General features: G+C 38.1%; 1 protein-coding gene across 2 annotated transcripts in view; it reads left to right on the top strand.

The window, feature by feature from the left end:
- Positions 1-17,442, top strand: part of SECISBP2L (SECIS binding protein 2 like) — a 45,288-nt gene extending 27,846 nt beyond the window's left edge. For both annotated transcript variants that reach the window (XM_075006861.1, XM_075006862.1), the window contains exons 13-18: positions 573-705; positions 2,289-2,451; positions 3,174-3,394; positions 4,085-4,239; positions 11,132-11,351; positions 12,974-17,442. In XM_075006861.1, coding sequence (XP_074862962.1) covers positions 573-705; positions 2,289-2,451; positions 3,174-3,394; positions 4,085-4,239; positions 11,132-11,351; positions 12,974-13,650 — 1,569 coding nt within the window. In that variant the 3' untranslated portion in view covers positions 13,651-17,442. The remainder of the gene's footprint in view (positions 1-572; positions 706-2,288; positions 2,452-3,173; positions 3,395-4,084; positions 4,240-11,131; positions 11,352-12,973) is intronic.
- The last annotated feature ends 3,807 nt before the right edge of the window (positions 17,443-21,249 follow it).

Here is a 21,249-nt window from a genome sequence, read left to right as displayed (position 1 = left end):
AACAGTGCCTTGGCACTGCATTGGCATCTGCCATTGATACATGATATTATCAGCCTTTATCTTCGATACAGTAAATAGCCATATAGCCTCAACACTTTGTATTGTGGTGCTTTTTGATGCTTTTAATTTTTTTTCCCAGAAGTTGTAAGATCCTATTCATGTCCTGTTGCATTCTTGCATCAAATGTGCTAATGAGTGTGTGTATGGTGCGGGGGTGGTAAGAAAGATAAGCATTCTTTATCAGCTAGAAGTTAGAATGAGTGTGTGGAAAATATTTTAAACAAAAGCTATGGGGGAAGTAAAGCCCTTCCTGCAGACTACTACTCTAAAAATATTCTGGAATTATGCCTTACTGCAGCTGCTAAAGTGAAGGGTATGATTTCTCATCCATCAAACAGATTTAAAATATGTGGATCAGGTTCACACTCAGAACACTCTTATACGAACAAAAAGGTTCTAAACCAACTTGATGATTTTTTCTCAGTTCTGTGAGAGAAGCTTCTTGACTCATTGTAGCAATCTATAATCCTCGCAGGTTTCTAATTGATTGAAAACTAGTATTTTGTTCCTAGATTATTTTGAAAGAAAGAGAAGAAAAGAAAGGACGCTTATCTGCAGATCACAGTCTTCTGGGATCTGATGAGCAAACAGAGGTGCATGTAAGTTTGGTTGTTGACCAGTCTCAGGAGTTGGCCTCTCAAGAAGGTAAGAGTGTTCACTTGTTTCAGGATTTTTAAAACTGAATGTTTTAAAATTGAAGTGTCTGTACATAGGTTTTATTTTTAAGGTGAAACAAAATCCATTACTTTTAGCTTGTTCCATATCACGTGATCCCCTATGTCGCTTATGAAAGAATGGAGATGATATGAAAAAGACCTAGCTGAGGCCATTTCACCCGTGTCTCAACTATACAAAGTTCTTACGTGCTTTGTCCAGTCCAGTTTTTCAAATCAGTCTTCTGTTTTCCATTTGAGATACTTTCTCTGTAATAGACCTTCAAGATTTTTAGAATACTTGGCCATACCCTAAATTTTGTCACTGTCACCTATTTACTCCTAGTTTACCTTGAATTTCTAATGTGTGGGACGTTTAGTTCTTCTTTGGTATTTGGAGTTTGTAAACAGTTAAAACCACCTTTTTAATCAAGCTTCTGATCGTTTATTTAGAAATTGGTCCTAACAAATCCTTTAATTTCTTGTTAGTTTTATAGTTCTAGCAGTCCTCAGTAAATATGCTAATTGAGTGTTGTAGTCTTAGTTCTGGGTTTTGTTAAACCATACCTCTGACTTTACTATCACGTTCATGGAGATAAAAAATATCAAGGACAAGGTTGTCATCTGATGTAAATTTGCATAGCTGTATTTATTTCAGTGACCACAGATCTGCTATACAGGTTTATATAAACTGAATCTAATGCCAAATGCATATTAGTAATATGTTGTTCTTTTCCTCAGCATTAGCCAATCATAAAACATATCCAATGGAACTTTCATAAGGCGTGAACTTGGGATGGAAGAGCTTGAAAATGTGTTTTCCTTGACTAGTTGTGCTCATCAAATTTGGGTTGGAAATCTTGTTTAGAACAGGCTTTTTCATGAGATTTCCAATCTTCTTGCTTTTGGTAGGCCAAAAAAAGGCAACGAAAACCCAGATTTTTCAAGTCATATTCTAGTGCTCCCACTTCTGTCTAGAATCAGCATTACAAAGACACAAGCAGTTTTGAAAAAATGCAAGTTTAGTGTCAAATCACTTGAATTAATGCAAACTATTTGAACTTTTGCTAAATTTTGTTAATTTGCAAAGGAGCATATGAACCTGTCAGCTACTACATCTTTGTTATGGAAATTTACTGCCCACATTACAATGTGGTATGGTAATTGTAAAGCCATAGTAATGAGTAATACTCTAAGGACTGCCAGGACATCAAGTATGTGTTTAGTGTTAAAAGTAGGTGACGATTCTCTGCAAATCACTGCAAAGCAACTAAAAGATGGCATAATTTAAATGTCACTTAGAAGAAGTTATTCTCTTCAGGTAGTTCCTATTTCTGTTCAGGTAGTTCCAGTAATTCTAAAATACTTTAAAAAGAGCTCAAATGTAATAACTGAATGCATATTGAAATATCACTGAAGTAGTTTAACTGATAGATATTACAAATTTCAGGCATGTAGTAATTATAAAAATCATAAGAGTAGCAGATGAATGCCTTATGTTAAACTGTATTACTTTTATATATAAAAATGCATTTCATACAAATGATGTTTTAAACCTGTTTTCATTTATTTCAGAACCTGGACTAAGTATGCCAAGTGATACTTCACTCTCACCTGCAAGTCAGAACTCTCCATATTGCATGACACCAGTGTCACAAGGCTCACCTGCCAGTTCAGGGATAGGGAGCCCAATGGCATCTTCAGCAATTACTAAAATTCACAGCAAGAGATTCAGAGAGTAAGAGCTTTGAATTAGTCAGCTTAAATTCGAAGAGTGTATTCTAGTCAACTGTATTTTGTAACTATTTGAATTTATTGGACTTTTGAAGTTCTTGGTAAATATGTTAGCCTATCCCAAGTGTAAAAAAGTAGTACCCTCTGTTTCTTTCCTGCTTGTTATGGGGCAGGCTTTAATATTCTTAAAGGATTTCCTTCAGCAAGGGTGCTGCTTTTAGGAATTGGAGAGGGAGGCAAGTCCTTTTCAAAATAAGAGGTTTTTACTTTTTTTAAGTAGTCACTTATATTTGTGGTGGGAAATAAGGCAACTTTGAGTTTGAGGAGCTGGAAATCCTACTGTCTACCCATATTACAATTGAATTACTATTAATCATGCCCGAATGTATCCTTCATTGATTATCAGATTTGATCAAGGAATAGTGAATTGTAAAATTTAAGTGCGTCTGAGCTATCCTCTTTAGGGGCTATGTTTGCGTGGGTCGTATACTGATAATGCATTTCCTTGTGGTTTAAACACTTCCATAATACCCTCACATTGTTTTTAGATGCAGCGTTCTTTAACTTCTAAATAAATGCATGTAGTATACTTGGACCGTTATACTAAATTATTTCAGGGAAGTAAAATACTTTTTCTCTCTGCCAAAAGCATTTAAGGTCACACAGCAATGAGATACATTTCTGAATTTGCTATATACAAAAATATGGTCTTTTCTGAATTGACAGGTATTGTAATCAAGTTCTAAGTAAAGAAATAGACGAGTGTGTGACTTTGCTATTGCAAGAGCTTGTCAGCTTCCAGGAGCGAATTTACCAAAAGGATCCCATGAGAGCAAAAGCAAGGAGACGGCTTGTTATGGGTTTGCGTGAAGTTACTAAGCACATGAAGTTAAACAAGATCAAATGTGTGATCATTTCTCCAAATTGTGAAAAAATTCAGTCAAAAGGTATAAATGCTTTAAGAAGAAATATTTTAGTATATAAATGCTATGTGTAGGTTGTTTCCCCCGATACTACTAGTGATGCTAACCTTGATAATCTATTCTGTTGACTTCTCAGTCATTTTATGCATCTTCCATGCTGTCCTGTGTGCATGAAAGGTCATCTTCCAGTTACCCTGTAAAGCTGCCACATTGTGGTTTGTGCCCATTTCTTCAACTGTACAAAATAGTGGGACCAGAATTGTGCCTTCCTTTATGCAGGGTCAGCGCCTAGCATATTTCAGACACTACAGGAATGCAAATGATAAATTCCTGAGCTTTATGTAAAAGGAAGGAAAGGTCTATTAAGAAACAGACTTCAGTTTCATAAAGTTTCTGCTTTAATACTTCCAGAGCATAGTACAACACCATTAGAGGGTACACAGCATTTTTAAGTAGTTTTTAGATGATCATATTTTGTAAATAGCTTATACAAGTACTGTCAAGTCTAATTTACTGCATGTGGATTACATTCAAAGCAGTACTGCTTTGTGGCAGTACATGGTTTTAATCTAAATATCCAGTGACTAACTGCATACTAAAGTTTTAGCTTATAGGTGGTTGACAAAAACTGGGGAATACTGGATTGGGCCAAAGCGCACTGTTAACAATTACTGTTGTAAGCTTTAGTTTTCATGGTTATTTTGTCTTCCTAAGGTGGACTGGATGAAGCTCTGTATAATGTAATAGCCATGGCACGAGAGCAAGAGATTCCTTTTGTCTTTGCACTTGGACGTAAAGCTCTTGGTCGTTGTGTGAACAAGCTAGTTCCTGTTAGTGTGGTAGGCATCTTCAACTATTCAGGTGCTGAGGTAAGCAATTCATTTCTGAATATATAGATGAAATAGTTAATGTTTGTTTCTTTTTTTTCCTCATGTGGTACTGTTTACAAGCTTTGTTCACTGCTGTTGGACTCATAAGCTAACCGTTACGTACGCATGCAAGGTGGTGTTTGACATAGGATGCCAGTTTTATCTTGACCTCTTTATTCTAAAGTTATCTCTTTAAGATTGACATGGTGTCCTGTCAGTGCCATCCCTTCTCCCTCTAAAACTTTGGAACATGCTGGCAGACCTTTTGAAGTGCCAGCTGAAATGCCCCAGAATGTCCAGGAATCATAGGGCATGCAAGTGTCTTGTAGGAAGAAGCTGTTTGGCCTGTCATAAAGATTGGGAGGCCTGCTCCACACACCTCGAGCATGGGTTTTGTCTGCCTTAAAGGAGCACTGGCATCAAGGATGTTTACCAGATGCCTAAAATTCCCATATTTTATCAAAGATGTATGCTGTTTCGTTGGGTCAACACACCTCTGATGGAAGGCGGGGATGGGAAGTTTGTGGGTTGTAGTCGTATTAGACATAACCTGTGTATGTATCATTTCATCCTGGCCTTTGATCAGACGTGATGTGATGGTTATGGGAGGCTCACACAGGGTCACGTGCTCCTCCCCCCGTCAGATCTGACTACTTGACTTCTGCTGACCACACTCACATGGACTGAGAATGTTGAGTAACATCTGCTGAAGCTCTGCCCTCATATATGCTCTTACCTACTATTAGCAGACACAGATCTCCTCTGCCTGTGATAATATCATTCCAACCTGGAGGTACAGCTCATCTACTGCCTGCACTGAAACATGGGTGATGTGCTTTCCCCATCTGTTGGGAAATTAGGAAAAAAGCCATTCTTTGAACATGAAATGGAACAGAAACTGTTTCTTGTGTTGTAAACCTATTTATTCTTTAAAAAAAGAGAGATTAAAAGGGCATTCATTGTCCAAAATGAAAAGCTTGCAGTTCTAAGGGACATAGTCAGAGCCTCCTTTGAACTGATATGGCTTACCACTCTTCTGACTGCTCTCAGATATTACACAAGTTCTCAACCCACTGACTTTTTGTACTTTTTTTCCACCAACATCATGCCTATTAAATTTCAACTAAAGCAGTCTGAGTGCCAAAAACACACTCACTTGCCTGGAGGGACAAGTGAGAGTCTTCATACTTGTCCATTTTTAGATTATCTGTGCTACCGTTCATGATTATTCTTACTTGTTGGATGCAACAAACCAAACAGATTTGGGGTACAAATCTGATTCTCCATTTTAAGGCTAGATGATTATGGGGAAAAACTCGGGGTTAAGTAGAATTAGTATCATTTTTATTAGATTTAATTGGTTGTGTTGTCTCTGAAGGTCGTATGTCAGAACACGGAAACTTGGTAATGGAAATTTCTCATCTCCTTTGAATAACTTTGTAGTTTTGTCCTGGGTTTCCAATTCTGAATTAATTAAAATTAGGTCAGTTAGATGTCTGAGTCTGAGACAGTTTTTCAGTTTTCAGTCTGACTGTATTCTGATGATTCCATTTTCTTTCGTAAGGTTTTGTATACCTTTCTAGTAGTCCTTGGTTATATAAACTACTGGTTACTGTGTGACCAGAAGTGCTTCTCACCCTTATTCACAGTGTAAATTTTAAGGAAAGTACTTATAATAGTTAGATGCAAATGTAGCGAAACTGTTGTCTTATGAGTTCTACCACAGGTTGTTGGGAAGCCTGGACACATATATCCTTTTTCAGTCAAACAATCGTTGAGGTGGCTGATGGTTACAGAAGAATTTTAAACTTCTGCAGTGTGTGTTTGGACTATATTAGGTGTTCATCATCATCAACAATCGTGGGCACAGCGCCCATTGGTGTCTCATTCCTCTCACTATTTCCTTCCATCTTTCCCTGTCCGGTGCAGAGTGGCTTGTTTTCTGCAGATTAGGTCTACCTCAATCTACTTATATCATCTACTCATTCTCTGTGGGGTCTGCCTCTCCTATTTGAACCGTCCATTATGCTGAATGCCAGAGTGTTTGACTTTTTTTGTTCATCATTCATTCTGCAAATATACCCGAAGAGCTGTAACTTCTGTTGCATAACCTTCTGTAGTAGGTTCTTGTTCAGCTGTATCTTCATATATAATTCCTTGTTGGTGACCTTCTGCATCCATTCTATTCTCAGGATCTTTCCATAACAACTCCTCTCAAATGCCAATATTATTCTTTTGAATCTTTCATTATCACCCATGTCTCACATCCATACAACATGTTACTGAATACACGTTTTCAAGATGCTCAGCTTTGTTCCTAAGATAATCACTTTGCTTTTCCAGATCTTATCTGTCGCCTTCAAACTCACTCTTGCTTTTGCTATTCTAGTCGCTGTTTCCTTTTTACAGTCTAGCTCATACGTTAGGTTACTTCCCAGATATGTGAACTGCTCCACATTCTCTAGTTCAATCCTGTCTACACTGATTTTCCTTCCTATTTCCTTATCTCCAAATACCGTTGTTTGTTTTATCAATGTTCATAATTAGTCCATACCACTTCCTTTCCTTGTTTAGCACCTGCACCATTTTCGCTAGCTTCTCCTCATCTTCCTCAGTGATAACTATATCATCCTCGAATCTCAAGTTGTTAATTCTTTTCCTGTGCAGATATTCCTTCTACCTCTTCCTTGATTTTGTCCATCAAGCTCTCTAGATACGTGATGAAGATACTTGGCGATATTGGATCTCCTTGTTTCATGCCTCTACTCATTCTGAACCAACTTCCCAACTCCTTGCACATTTTCACTGCTGCCTCCACATTGTCACTGATCTCCTTCAACAACTTCATCAGTCTGCTGTCCACTCCATACGACTCCAACACTGCCCAAGTCGCTTTCTGATCTATACTGTCAAATGCCTTCTGAAAAAATCAATGAGGCAAGCGTGTGTGGTGTTCTTTTGTCAAGCCTTCTCTGCTATCAATCTTAGTGCCGGTATCTGCTGTATGGTACATCTATCTTTCCTGAACCCTGCTTGCTCGTCCACTAGATGTTCTTCTGTCTGTGATCTTAGTTTGTCCATCAGTATCATCATCAGCACCTTGCCTAGATGACACATTAGGGAAATTGTTCTGTAGTTCTTGCACTCCAATGTATTTCCTTTCTTGGGTATCACCACTAGCATGGATCTTGTCCATTCCGTAGGTGCCTTCCTTTCTTTCCATCATATATTACATAGTAGGTGTATTTCCTGAATCATACTTTCTTCGCCATATTTTATTATGTCTTCTGTGATCTTATCATTTCAAGGGCTCTTGTTGTTCTTTAATCATTTCACTGCTCTTTCTACTTTCTCCTTCAAAATATTGGTCTTGCTCTTGATGCTCAGTGGAGATATCTTTCAGTTCTTCAATCAGTCTTTCTGATACACTCAAGTCCGGCTGTGCTTTGCATAGATCAGTGCAATATCTCATCCATCACTGCACAGTCTCCTTGTTCATGACCACCTCTTCGTTCTCATCTTTGATCACCATCTGCTTCAGCTGCCACTTCCTATTAATATTTCTAATAATCTGAAACACCTCTCTGACCTTACATTCACCGTAATATCTCCCTGTGTCTTCACACTGCTTCTGTAACCATTTTGCCTTATCCTTTCTGGCTGCCCTCGTTACCTCCATTGCATTTCACCCTAAATTGCTGTTCTGCCTGCTTGGAAACATCCCTGCTGATCTTCAATGTTCTCTTCTCTTGAACCAACTTCAGTGTCTCCTGCGTAATCCACTTCTTATTGAGCTTCTTTTCTTCCAGATCAGTCTGCTCAATTGCCTTTTCTATTGCCGTGGTTATCCCTTCAACTTCCATATCTAGGTCTTTCTCTGTGGATGCATTCCTAATCTTCTCTTTGAGCGCAGCTCTGTATTCACTTCCTATTTCTTCCTTGCCACATCTCTTCTATTCTTAAACTGTCTCTTACACTTTCTCTTGAGTTTTATCTTGGTGTTTGCAATCGCTAGACTGTGGTCCAAGTCTATAGCCACTCCTTGGAAAGTTTGGCACTGTCGTACTGATGTTATCCATCTTCTTATCAAAATCATATCGATCATGTTCGTGGATTTCCCATCATTTGATTGCCGTGTCCACTTCCTACAGTTTTTTTTTGTTGGAATCTCGTGTTGCAGAACACCATCTCATGCTCTATAGCAAACTCTGGTAGTTTCTCACCTTGTTCGTTTCTTTCTCTTGTATCCAAACCTTTCCATGACACACTCTCAACCTCCGTTATCTGTTCTGACCTTTGCACTCTAATCTCCTCCGATCAACACATCTGTCTTCAGTGTCTCCTGCAGCGTCTCTGTCAAGTCTTTATAGAATATTTCAATCTCTTCCTCTGTACTGTCTGATGTGAGTGCATGCATCTGAATGACTGAGATTTTGAACGGTTTTGCTTCCAATCTCGCTACCATCATTCTTGCAGTCAATGGTTAGTATCCTAATAATGCTCCTCTAGCTCTTTTGCTAAGAAGCAATCCGACTCCTGCCTTATGCTTCGTTTCGTTCCCTGACTAAATGACTTCTCAACCTCACGTCTATCCCAGTGCCATCCAGTGCATCTCCACCAGTCCAAATATATTGCATCGATATTTCTCCATCTCCTCCTGAATCAGCTGTAATTTTCCAGTTGCCCACAGTGTTTGGATGTTCCATGTTCCAACTGATAGCATATGCGTTAGTTGTAATTTTCTTTGAGTAGCCAACTTATCAAGCCAACCCCAAATGCTCAATTTGGTGTCTTGGACCTTGTTTATGTGGGCAATGTCCAAATCAGCATGTTTTATCATTCAGACATACTGGCATGAGATTTCATTCGTATTGTTGTTTGTCAGTCAACACTCCTGACCAACACTCTGACCAACACTCCTCCTTTATCCAGGCTTGGGACTGGCATGGACCCCCACACAGGCTTCATGGCAGAGTTATATTAGGTGTTGCTGTTTTCTAAACAAGGCGTAAATAGTGCATTGAACACCAGTGTGCTCAAAGGCAGTCATCCTGAAGTTTTCCATGTTTCATTTTATTTTCATTTTCTGAGCAAACAAAGGCTATACAGATTCTTGGATGACATCTTCAGCAATGTATGCACAGTATTCTAATGTTCTCTTTTCAGCTGTAGGAGCACAGTTTTCCCTGTATGGATTTTAATTATCCATTTTTAAGTCCTTTAGTAATTACGAAAACCTAATCACCCGTTTACACTATTGATCAGTAGCTTTCACATCTTTAGAGCAGTTAGAATGACAAACACCTGCTGAATTCAGCACCAGGTGGATGGATTGTCCTATTCCTTGTAGAGCTATATGTAATCAGATACCCTCCTCGTCCATAACCACCAGCTCCAGAAGCTTTTATGAAGGCAGTCTTCTCTAACTGCTCATGATGCCATCCAGTGACCATACTGCTAGAAGTAGGAGTGCTGAAACAGCTGCAGCACTGCTGGTTTGAAGTGGTTCCCATCATATATAGTGTTTACAGTTTGGTTCAGTGACTCTGAGTAGCCCCACTATAAAACTCATTCTAGCACTCCTGCCAATGACAGTAGATTTCTATTCTGCTTTCCTTCCTCATCCCCCAAAATCCCACCAGCTGTATATTCTGTGCATAGAGTGGAGGATGCAGCATGAGGAAACGGAACAGACTTTCATATCCCTCACTAAACTGTAGGATTACTGATGCCCGAGGCCTGGATTTTGTGACAGGCACCTCATCGATTGCACCGTATCTGTTGGCATCAAGGAACTGAAGATGCTGGGCTGACAGCACTTTTTTCTCATAGTAATGAAATTGGTGGCACTTACTGGTATTAATCTGTCTCTTCTGATTTCCAGTGAAGTTTAAGCATGTAATTATTTCTGTTACTGAACTTGTTTCAGGTATTGTAGCACATACTGTAACTTAAACCACTTAACAGTTAAGCAATTAGCAATATGTTTTTGTTCAAGATGTAAAGTTTTTTTTAATAAATATCAGTGGGGTGAAAAAATTATCAACGAGTGTGCTGAAACAGCTTGTCAGAGTAATATCGAATTTTAGATAATGTTATATCGTTTGTTACCTACTGAGGAAGGAAGCACCCTTAAATACTTAGTCATTCATTGTTTGTTCTAACATATATTTGGAAAGAGATTCAATATCAAGTGTGTGCCAGTAATGGAAAACTGCATCAAATATTCATTGTAGTGGCTCCAAATGTTTGATGGTTTCTTTGATGCAAAAATAAGACTGCTACTCTAATCAGAGGTTTCCTTGAACACACGAGTCCATCTTTTGCTAAGCCTGGGTTACAACTTGGTGTGACATCACATTAGAAGAGCTGAAGACTTAATGGAGAGAGTCCATATCTAAATGTGCCATAATATAATAGGCTCAACCCTATTAATCATTGCTTCACAATAGTACAGCTCTAATTCGTTTTTATTTTAGAGTTTTTATTTTGTGCAATCACTGGTAGGGAGCCCAAAGAGGCTTACGATGACCAAAACTAGTGATCTTTTTCAAAGGAAAATTCTGCAAGACTGCATTTTATTATTTGGGATTTTCAGGCTTAGTGACTATTCCTGTGAGTCTGCAGACAATGCAGGAAGGCAGTGTTTTTTGCTTCAATTCATGCTTCATCAAAAACAACCCCACCAAAAACTTCAGCTGTGAAGATGCGGAGGCATCCTTAAAATGAAACATAGAGCAGCCATAACTGATTATTATCCAAAATAAAAGGCACACTCTTTTTGACAAAGCAAGCTTTAGGCTTACATGTACAGAGCATGTTCGATAAAAGGGAAAATGTCAAGTAAAAATGTTTAAGAAATTAACAAATATGAAAATGTCTTCATGTTTAGAGCCTATTCAATAAGTTGGTCTCACTGACTGAGGAGGCTAGAAAAGCGTACAGAGATATGGTTGCATCAATGGAGCAGGAACAGGCTGAAGAGGCCTTAAAGAATGTTAAGAAGGCACCACATCACATGGGCCATTCTCGTAATCCCTCTGCAGCAAGTGCAATTTCATTCTGTAGTGTTATTTCAGAGCCCATATCTGAAGTGAATGAGAAGGAATACGGTGAGTATTAAAGGTGTTTGCATTACGTAACCATGAAGTGGAAATAGCTGCACATTTTAAACTATGGATAGAAGAACATTCCCAATACTCTCCATTCTAAAATATACTCTACACTGTAGAGATTTGATTTCTTTGACTTTGCCATGCAAATGGTCCTTCTCTCACCCAGGACAGCCACCCTGTTTGGTACATGGAACGTTCGGCTCATGTATCAAGCAGGGAAAACAGGTCACAACACTGTAGAAAAGGTGTTCCAAAATTGGCTAGTCTCTTGCGGGGGGATGAGTGGGAGGGGGCGTGGGACTGAGTAGTCCTCTGAGGAAGTTCTCCTAGAGCTAACCACACACAAATAACTGCATTGGTCCTAATTCTCAGCTGTGTTTCAAATACTTTATGTTGATGCAAAATAACCCTACAACCAACCCTGGGATGGTCACTTCAGTTGCATAGGGTTCACCATGATAGTAAGCTCGTATATGGAGGCCAGAGGTGAGATTTGAACAAGGGGTTGTGTGTCTAGGGCAAAGTGAAGGGGGCATGCCTGTCAGAGTGAAGAGTTAAGAAGTTTATAGGTGCTAAATTATTCAGGTCTTTGAAGACCAGAGCAATTGCTTAAATCTGATGTTGAAGGGAAGCCTGGGAAGAATTTTGAAGTTACCATCGTCTGAGCCAGTGTTTCTTAAACTATATTCCACAGGACACTTGTGTTCTGTGAAGAACTCACAGGTGCGCCATGAGCCTCTGACAAATTTTTAATCTCATACACTGATGTTACATATTTTGTTTTATAAAACTAGATAGTGTTACTACTTTGTTGCTATGATAGCTAATTAAATTACTTCATTATGTCATTTTTTGCTGTGTATGTTGTTCATTTGCTCTGACGACAATAGAAAATTTTCCTAGGTGTTCCACATAAAAATATTATTGTTTGGTGTTCCATGGTCTCAAAGTTTAATAAACACTGGTCTGAGAAACCTGCAAGATCAATATATGTGTCAGCTCTTAAATACGCACAGTGTAACAGCTAGGGCAGTACCAGTTGAGAATAAATGCTTGTCTAACTTAAATCAAGTTGTAAATAGCATTGCTGATTCACACACACACACACACACCCCCGAGCAACCCTTTTACACATTAAAATAATTACTTGATTGCTTTTAGATTGTTTGTTTGTTTTGCAGTCTACCTTTGAGGTAGCTTTTTTAAATTGGTATTTCAGAATTGAATGGTTGATGATGATCAATACTCTTAGCAAATTACCATGCTATTCTGGCACTGACGTAAAACTTTGCTACATGTCTCTCCCATACCATCAGCCATGCAGTTCTAACTGAGCGTGGTGCTGAGGCAAGCACATCTTTTGATTTCAGAAGAAAATGTGTTTGAGGATCTTTTGAAGCATGACACGGTTTACATCACAGCTTTTTCTGCTCTTGATTTTTTTCAACCATGTTTCAAACTTGCTCATATTTGGAGAAGTGTGGTATTACATTCACGTCTCCCTTTCTATGCTTTTTACTTGAACAAATTATTAGGATTTTTTTTTAAATATGTAAATATTTTTAAAACCCTCTAACGCTGTAAGTTTATGGCGAGCTTTGTGGTGTCTTCATTTGCAGAAACAAACTGGAGAAACATGGTGGAAACATCTGATGGGTTGGAAACATCTGAAAATGAGAGAGATTCCTCATTGAAGACCACTGCACCAGAAAAACCAAGCAGTGTTCAAGCTGAAAAAACCACTGTTAATAAGCAGCCACTCACAGTTACAACCAGAACTACCTCAATTGGAAGTCATGGAAAATCCTTGCCCGTTGACAAAGAGGAGATGAAACCAGATGACAATTTGGAGTGGGCCTCACAGCAGAGTACAGAGACAGGATCTTTGGATGGCAGCTGTCGCGATCTTTTGAATTCCTCTATGACCAGTACCACCAGTACTCTTGTACCAGGAATGCTTGAGGAGGAGGAGGAGGACGACGACGACGAAGATGATGAGGATTACACCCATGAACCTATATCGGTAGAGGTTCAGCTTAATAGCAGAATTGAATCTTGGGTCTCAGAGACCCAAAGAACTATGGAAACCCTTCAACTTGGGAAGACCCTTAGCAGTGCAGAGGGAGACAATGCAGAACAGAGTGAAGAGGAGGAGATGGAAACTCCTGAGCAGGTAGATCCAGTAATTGATAGTGAGGAATGGACAACTGATAAGCATGCAAGTAATGCTCAACATAAATCCACCATCAGCACTTCTCTGAATAAAGAACACACAGATTCCAATTACATGTTGTAAAAATAAGCACAAACTCAGGAACTCTTTATGTTTATAACTGTCGTAAGGGTTGCAGCCATTACTTAGTACGCTTCATCTCAACGTTTTGCACTGTTAAACATTTAACATATGTATTTAATTCACAAGATATTTGTAGATGTCTTTGTTAATTGTTTCATTAAAACCTATTGTTAGTTTTTAATCAGTATCTATGTATTTACCAGAATTGAAACTATCTATGTAAAAATTTGTCTAACAGATATTCACTTGAGCTCCTTTTGTAACATAGAAACTATTTATAAATGGTCAATTGTAAGTAAAATCTTAAATTTGACTTTTTTTCAACACATGATGTGATCTAAATTTTAAGACTTGCAACAATTACCAATATTTTGCATTGCTGTTACCCCAATCATTTTAACCTGTTCACCCATAATTTTGTAATTGTACCAGAAAATTAAAAAAAAAAACTTCTCCTTAAAGAGAAGTCAGAAAAATCAACAGTCTTTTTCTTGCAGTCAAAAGGAAGAGGAGATTATTGGGAAATGTATGCATGATTCTTGTGCTGAGACAGATGCAGCTTTTTAGTTGAGTCTGTGACTGGTATATTGCAAAAGCTGCAGGTCTGTGATGAGGTGGTTACAATATGCTAGACTTAACTTTAATGCAAAACCACAATAGCAAAATAATTATAGTTAATGTATTATTTGCTTTTTTCCAATGGAATACTCTTCTTTTTTTTCTTTGTAGTCACTGTTTGCACAATAAGGGAACCATTAACCTTGCCACCATCCATCTTGTTCTTAGTAACTGACTGCTTCCTTATTCTTTCACTTACCTCAGGAATGCTGATGTGCATAATTTTATTTACATTAAATAAAACAGGCAAAAATGATCTGAGTAGTTAACAAGTGTGACTGATATAATAGCTAAGTGTATTGTTGTGTTCACTTGCATGCTTTGATTCTGGCCAACTTTATATTGTGTTCAGGATCAATTTTAGAATTATTTCTCATTGAGAATGTGAACTCTTGTTCCTCAGTTGTAGCAGCCTAGTAGTTGACCTGTAGAATAGTAAAGCAGTTGTTCTGGGAAGACAGGAAAGTGCCTTGGAGTACTGAGGGGTATCAGTGTTTCAAAAAACGAGAAATAAGCTGTTGTATAATTATCCATATTTGTTCCTAATGCTAAAATTAAATCCATTGTCTGGTGATAAATTTATTGGGGTAGAGTTTGTCTAATCCTTGCACATAGTCTGAATAGTTTACCTTTGTCCAGCACTGGCAATAAATGTACTGGAGCCATCAGCACCAAGGGCTTGATTAGAAAAGTAGCCGATGAACAGGTTTTGTTTTTTTTCCAGTCCCAAACAGATTTGTTTTAATTATGTTTTGTTGTTCTGGACCACTTCCATTTAACAAAGGTAATGTTCAGTAACCCAAATGAACAGACTTTTTATTTGCACACGTACTTTACTTAAGGACTTGGGACCAGCACTTTTTATAGTATTTGTAACACATTTTATGTTGTCTTAGGAAAATCAGACTCCAGGTTTAAGAATTATCTTGTCCTGTCTTTCAGGTGGTAAGAAGCATAGCAGAAAGAGTGTGTTTGAGTATTATGTAAATAACATTTTGGTATCTATAGACATGTCCTACATAGCATTTGCTACCACTGGAAAGAGCTGCTGGCTGTCCTGTCACGTTTTTTGTTCCTTGATGTAATCTTCCTGGATATTAGCAGCAGACAGGAATACAAGTTATCAAGAATGATGCCTCCTGACTATTAACCTCAGTTGTTCATATTGCAGAGTTTACTTTGCATACATTTGGAAAAGTTTAGTTGATTTAGGAAATGATAGGGTTTTGAACTACTGACAGAGGATCAATGTTTGCCCTTGTATGTGTATGCACTGCACCCGTCGACAACTAAGATCATGTGTGCACACTAAGGATGGCTTTTAACTCATATCTTCCAAATGTGGAAAGTGGAATTACCACCAAAAAAAACAAAATGAAACACCAAAACTGTTTCCTTTAACTTATTGCATGCCAGTGATTCAAATAGCTCTTGATCTTGTGGTAGTAGCATTACCAAGGGTTGTTTCTGGTCTTTTCTGAAGTTGGATAGTCATTTTTAAATTTGACATTTATATCAAACAGGAAATCTACTTATCTTCAACTCACTTGTTTAATTTTGCTACAGATTTTATAAGTATGTTGTGAGTTCATTAAAGATGATACAGCTCATTTAACACATTTCTATTTGCCAGCAAACAAGCATAATCTTTGAAAATGTGAATGATCACTTCTAGGGAGGCAAACTAAAAAGGAGTAAAGGAAAACCTTTTAGAGTATTTCCTTTTGATAAGGAGAGATGAGATACAATTGAAAATGAAATGACAGTGTGTCGGGGAAGAGGTGTATTTGCATTTAAAATTAGGAAGTTTCTTGAAGCACATAAGAGGTATAATTTTGATCTTTTGGTAATCTTGTTCTATCCGCAACAAAAATAAATATAACCTTTCTTATAGGTTACTTTACAGTGCCATGATTAATTTTTTAAGATAGTTGGATTTCTATTTCACTATAAAAAGTGTATAATTTATTATACAGGATGTTACACTCAGTAAGATGTTTCTGCACTTATAAGAATATAGCTTTTTCTGTAAAGATTATTCAGAAAACAAAGATCCATATTTTTGTTTCAAAGACTTTATTGGGTTGTCTAGATTACATGTATCTAGCCAAACATGAAATATAACATGGTGGGGCATCTTTACAGTGAATCGATAGAAGTTACTATGCGTAGAATTTTTTTTATATAACACTTTTACTATTTCTAAAAATAAACATAGGGAAAAATCTGCAGAATATAATTCTTCATCAGACCAACTAATCATTTTTTTTAGTCTGAGTAAGGGTGAAGGCCCTAGTCTTGCAAGTACTTGCATGCATATTTGATTTTAGGAGACTGAGTAGTCCCACTGGTCTCAGTGGACCTATTGTTATGCTTCAGTGAAACACCCGTGTAAGTGTTTGCAGGGTTGGAACCAAACAACGACTTCAGGAATTGTCCCACATTTTTAAAATTTAAAAGCTACAGAAGATGTTCAATAATGCACTTGTATGATTTCATAACATTAAGTTGGCAAATACCTAATGCTTATGTGGGTGAGGGTTTTCACACGATTCAGTTGAGTTCTTTAGCATGAAGTTTAAATTTTAACATTACTTTAAATATGAATACAAAAAAAATTCTTCGTTGAAAAGCTGCTGTTTGTGAAAACTGTCAAGTATTCTCTGTGAAGTTGTGCCAACTAATTAAACTAGCCAGTGGATTTAAATATTGATCATATTTTAATCATTAAAATTAAATGTGAACATTTTGTTTACGAAAACAAAAACCAGCAGAAGAAAGCCATAGGTGCAACCTATATGGGTTCTTTACCTATCCCTTACACACACACAATGAAATGTCAGAATGTCTAGCTTGAAATTTATATACATTGATAACACTGAAAGTAGCAACACAGTTGGCACAGCCCATCTTCTAAATAATGTTAATAAATGGTTCATATATTTTTAAATAAATTCTAATAAGGTAAACTGTTAATCTTTAATGTCTTAACATTTGTAGCCACACTTAAGTTAAACAGTAAAAAAAACTATGAAATTAAAGATGAAGGGTTTTGTTTTCTTTTCTGCTGTATGAAGGATAATTGTTCTAGCTATCATACTTTTTCAGAGTAATAACAGCTTTTTTGCACTATGTAAATACTAGTGGGGATTCTTCCATAACTAATAAAAGTGATTGTAGAAATGTCTCTTCCTATAGTGATATATTCATTTCCCAGTTTCTATGTCCTTATTTCATGTCTGTTCCAAAACTTCACCAGCACCATATGTTGCTCTCTACTTTTGTTTTGATTAAATAATGAAGATTAGTTGCTGCTTTTCCTGGCAGATGCCACTGTTTTTCTGTAGCTTGTCCACCAGGTGGTGATATTCATGGGATCTTTACAGTTTGCCTCCTGGGGAATAAACAACATGCTAGTAACTGTCTAGATCAGGTTCAAACTCAGTTTACCTTAGGGTCAGTGCCAGTCCTTATTCTCACAGCAAATTAAGTGGGCGTCACCTTCTGGCAAGGCTCAGGGAGAGGCAGGGGTCTGTGTAATGCTCCCCATATGTCTCTCCTGGCCCTGCCTTTTGGCACATGGGTTCCCACCACGTCCCCCAGTCCGATCTGCTGCCTCTAGATGGATGATCTCCCCCCAGCCTCAGCAGTCGCCAGCTCCACCACTGGCAGCACAGTGATGTTAGAGTAGCTTGTAGCTGATACGTCTGCCCTGTGGCCGGTACATCCCTGTGGCCAAAGGGAGGCATGTGAAGGTCTGGTGAAGTAGAGCAACTGGTATGGCCTGGAAGATGGCAGCCAAGTGGAGCAGAGGTTTCTGGATTGCTCCGTTTCCCCACAACTCCCACCATTGCAATGAGTGGAGAGGCCAGCCCCTGCTTCACCCCTGTTCCAGGCCCCCTGGTAATCCCCAAGATTGTCCCTCAAAGGAGTGGGGGTTGAGAGAAGTGTGCAGTGGGGGAGGGACAAGGCAGAATGGGCTGGGCTTGGTGGAAGGTTAGGGACGCACTCCCTTGGAACACAGGGACTCATGCTAGTAGTGATTTCAAGACAGATTGTGGAACTGCTGGGGCTGTAGATGGCATGCAGGCCATAAGTTTAAGACCTCTCAGCTAGACATTGCTCCCAAGTGCAGAGTCCAGTTGATTCTCCTCAATTATCTTCTCTCAGATATAGCCATATAAAACAACTTGTTTAAAGATTTTTGTATCATAGGAGACATAAATTTTGGTCACTTAAAATTTGAAATCAAATTTTGAGAGAGAAAACCTTACCTCAGGGACCTTAGGAGTTTGAAAAAAGAATCAGAGTTAACTTCAAAGTTGGGAGCCCAACTTCAAAGTCCTTACTCCATTCCTAGGAAGGGAATAGTGCCCTGCTTTAAAGCTTAACTTCAAAGTAGGGTGTGTGTAGATGTGTAGCAACTTTGAAGTTATTTTTGTAGTGTAGACAAAGCCAAAGTGAATTTCACTTCCTGCTTAGGAGACAGAGGGACAAAAAGCAGCATCTCCAAACATTGCCTTCTTTCGTATCATACTGTGGTGACGTGGTAACCTCCACCCACATCGTCTGCATTACCGAAGCTACTGTACTGAATATCCTTTTGAAAAATTATGCATCTTCCATGTGGGGAGCTCCTAACTTTCCAGCAATGAAGGGTCCTGTGACACCTTATAGACTAACAGAAAAGTTTTGAGCATGAGCTTTCGTGAGCACAGACTCACTTCATCAGATGCACTAACTTTCCAGAGATTTATCACAACACCTCACTTACTAGAACTGAACCATTAATGATGTTCCTGGTCCCATGAACTGTGGGATATGAAGTACAGCATTAACTCAGTGATTTTCTACATATAAAATCAAGTTCATACAGTAAGTTTTCCTCTTGTAGTTTGCATAGTTTTTGAAAGAACTTCAATTATAAAATCTAATTTTCAAATTTATAACGTTCTGCAGAAACAGTGCTTTGAAATTTTTCATGTGTGTTCTCCACTCAAAAGGTGACTTTTGGAAAGTCCCCAGAGAATACTTGGCCTACTACAACATACAAAACAGTTTCCATAATTCAAGAAAATTATTTGGACAGCCTAAAATGTTACAAGTAAAAGCCCAAACTCCCCATTGGTTTAGTTCTCAGAATAACATTTTTGAGAAACTTCTGAAAATAATCAAATTTGGTTTTGTTCATTTTTCCTACTCAGAACATGACTTTCTTTTACCATTGGTCTGATTTTAATTCTGGAATGATGCATCAAACTGAAATATTTGCAACCTCTTTAATTAGATGTTTGAACATATGCTCTGGGACATCTTCTACAAGTATCCCAGTACTTCAAAGAATAACTCAAAGCACTGACCTACCATTGCTCTTGAAGGCTCAAGAAACTAGAATTTATTTTAATGAATGTTCATTAACAATAACCAAAATACACATTTCTTAACAGCTTGCATGCACTGTCCATGTGAGGGCTTGCTTTTTTAAACACGGGAAGGGTAGAATTACATAATACACCATTCGCCAGTGAGACACTTCAGTCATGGATCTAGTTATTCCCATATTAAGAAGCCTCCCGTAAACAATGCAACTAGTGACAAGCATTTTGTATTACTATGTTCCAAGTGGCAGAATTAAGGAAACAAAGAGCTCTGAATTGCTTATTGTATAAATTCTCCTTTATAATGTTGTAGTAATGTAGCTTTGGCTTTTAACATCATGGTGCTTTACCAGGGAGGTATTGTTCATTTTGTGGGGAAGAGATTGGCGCGTAGGCATTAATGCTGGACTTGGACTGAATATCTGCAAATACTTCATAAAGAGTAAAATAAAGCAATTCTCAGTGGAATGGTACCGTCTGTTTCAGATAAGTACTATGAACAACTGCCAGTTATTGTAGCCCTTTGCAGAAGATTTTTACCGAACTGCTCTGTGTTTAGTATCTTAAGCATCAATATTGTATTGACAAAACTGAGAATTTAGCATGAGATCTCTTTGAACTGGCTTATCAGTATGTGTAGTGGAGAGCTCAAAATGATTCAAATCACTCTGCAGCTGTGCAACAGGGGCTAACTTAGATTTTCTTTCAATTTTTTTTTCAACCACTGCATAGGCAAATTAGAAAGCTTTGTATAATTCTAGTACCTCCTTTTTGTGTGTGCATAAGCTTAACTTCCTCTGAAGAAAGAGGCAGAACAGGTAACAGTTTTTTCTCCTGGTTTCTTTTCTTAGCTTGCTGAGAAGTTAATTATGAAATGCAGACGGGAACTTTCCAGGTTGGAAAGCACAGCTACACAATTTGGACAAAACAGAATTTTCCAGTTAAGTGCTCTCTTTACCTTTTTCCTTTCATAGCTACTTGATACAGTACCTTCTGTCACTATTGTAAGTCACTGATACATGTTCTCTTTGAAAGGTGGATGTGTGTGGGTGTCTAGCTGGACATTATTTAAAATATCCAGCTATCTGTAATGAGGTTAGTTCCCAAGGATAGTACTTTAATGAGCAAAAAAGAGTCTAGTAATCGTGGCATGCAGAAGCCAGACTTGCTCTTACATAAAGGCAGAGGAAATAGAGTAAGCTGCACTTCCTGCAGCTATATTTGCAGAAGTGCTGTTTGTCTTTAGGTTCCCTTGGAGACTTTCCGGAGGCTCTGGTAATAACCTCTTGCATGCAGTCATGGCATTCATGTCTTATGGTATAAAAACATATTAGTTGTGCATGGCACAAGTGCTTTGATTTTTTCTATAATGCTTCCTCCTCCTCCTGAGTACTTGGCTATTTGTTTCTTGCTGTCGCAGTTAAAACAGCAGCAGTGAGCTCAGCCATGCTAGTTATTTGATCTTTTAACAGCATGGTACTTCTGTGCTATTTTTGTGTATTTTAAAAATATTTTCAGTAGCAGAGCTCTCGCTTTGGATGGCCCCTTTCAGTCAAACTACAAGAAAAGGCTTTGAAGCACACAGACTTTTAAATATAAATTG

Source organism: Carettochelys insculpta, chromosome 12 (genome assembly GCF_033958435.1).
Source record: "Carettochelys insculpta isolate YL-2023 chromosome 12, ASM3395843v1, whole genome shotgun sequence".
Taxonomy (NCBI): Eukaryota; Metazoa; Chordata; order Testudines; family Carettochelyidae; genus Carettochelys; species Carettochelys insculpta.
The sequence above is the reverse complement of the archived record's forward strand: the minus strand, read 5'-3'. Positions and strand labels throughout refer to the sequence as shown.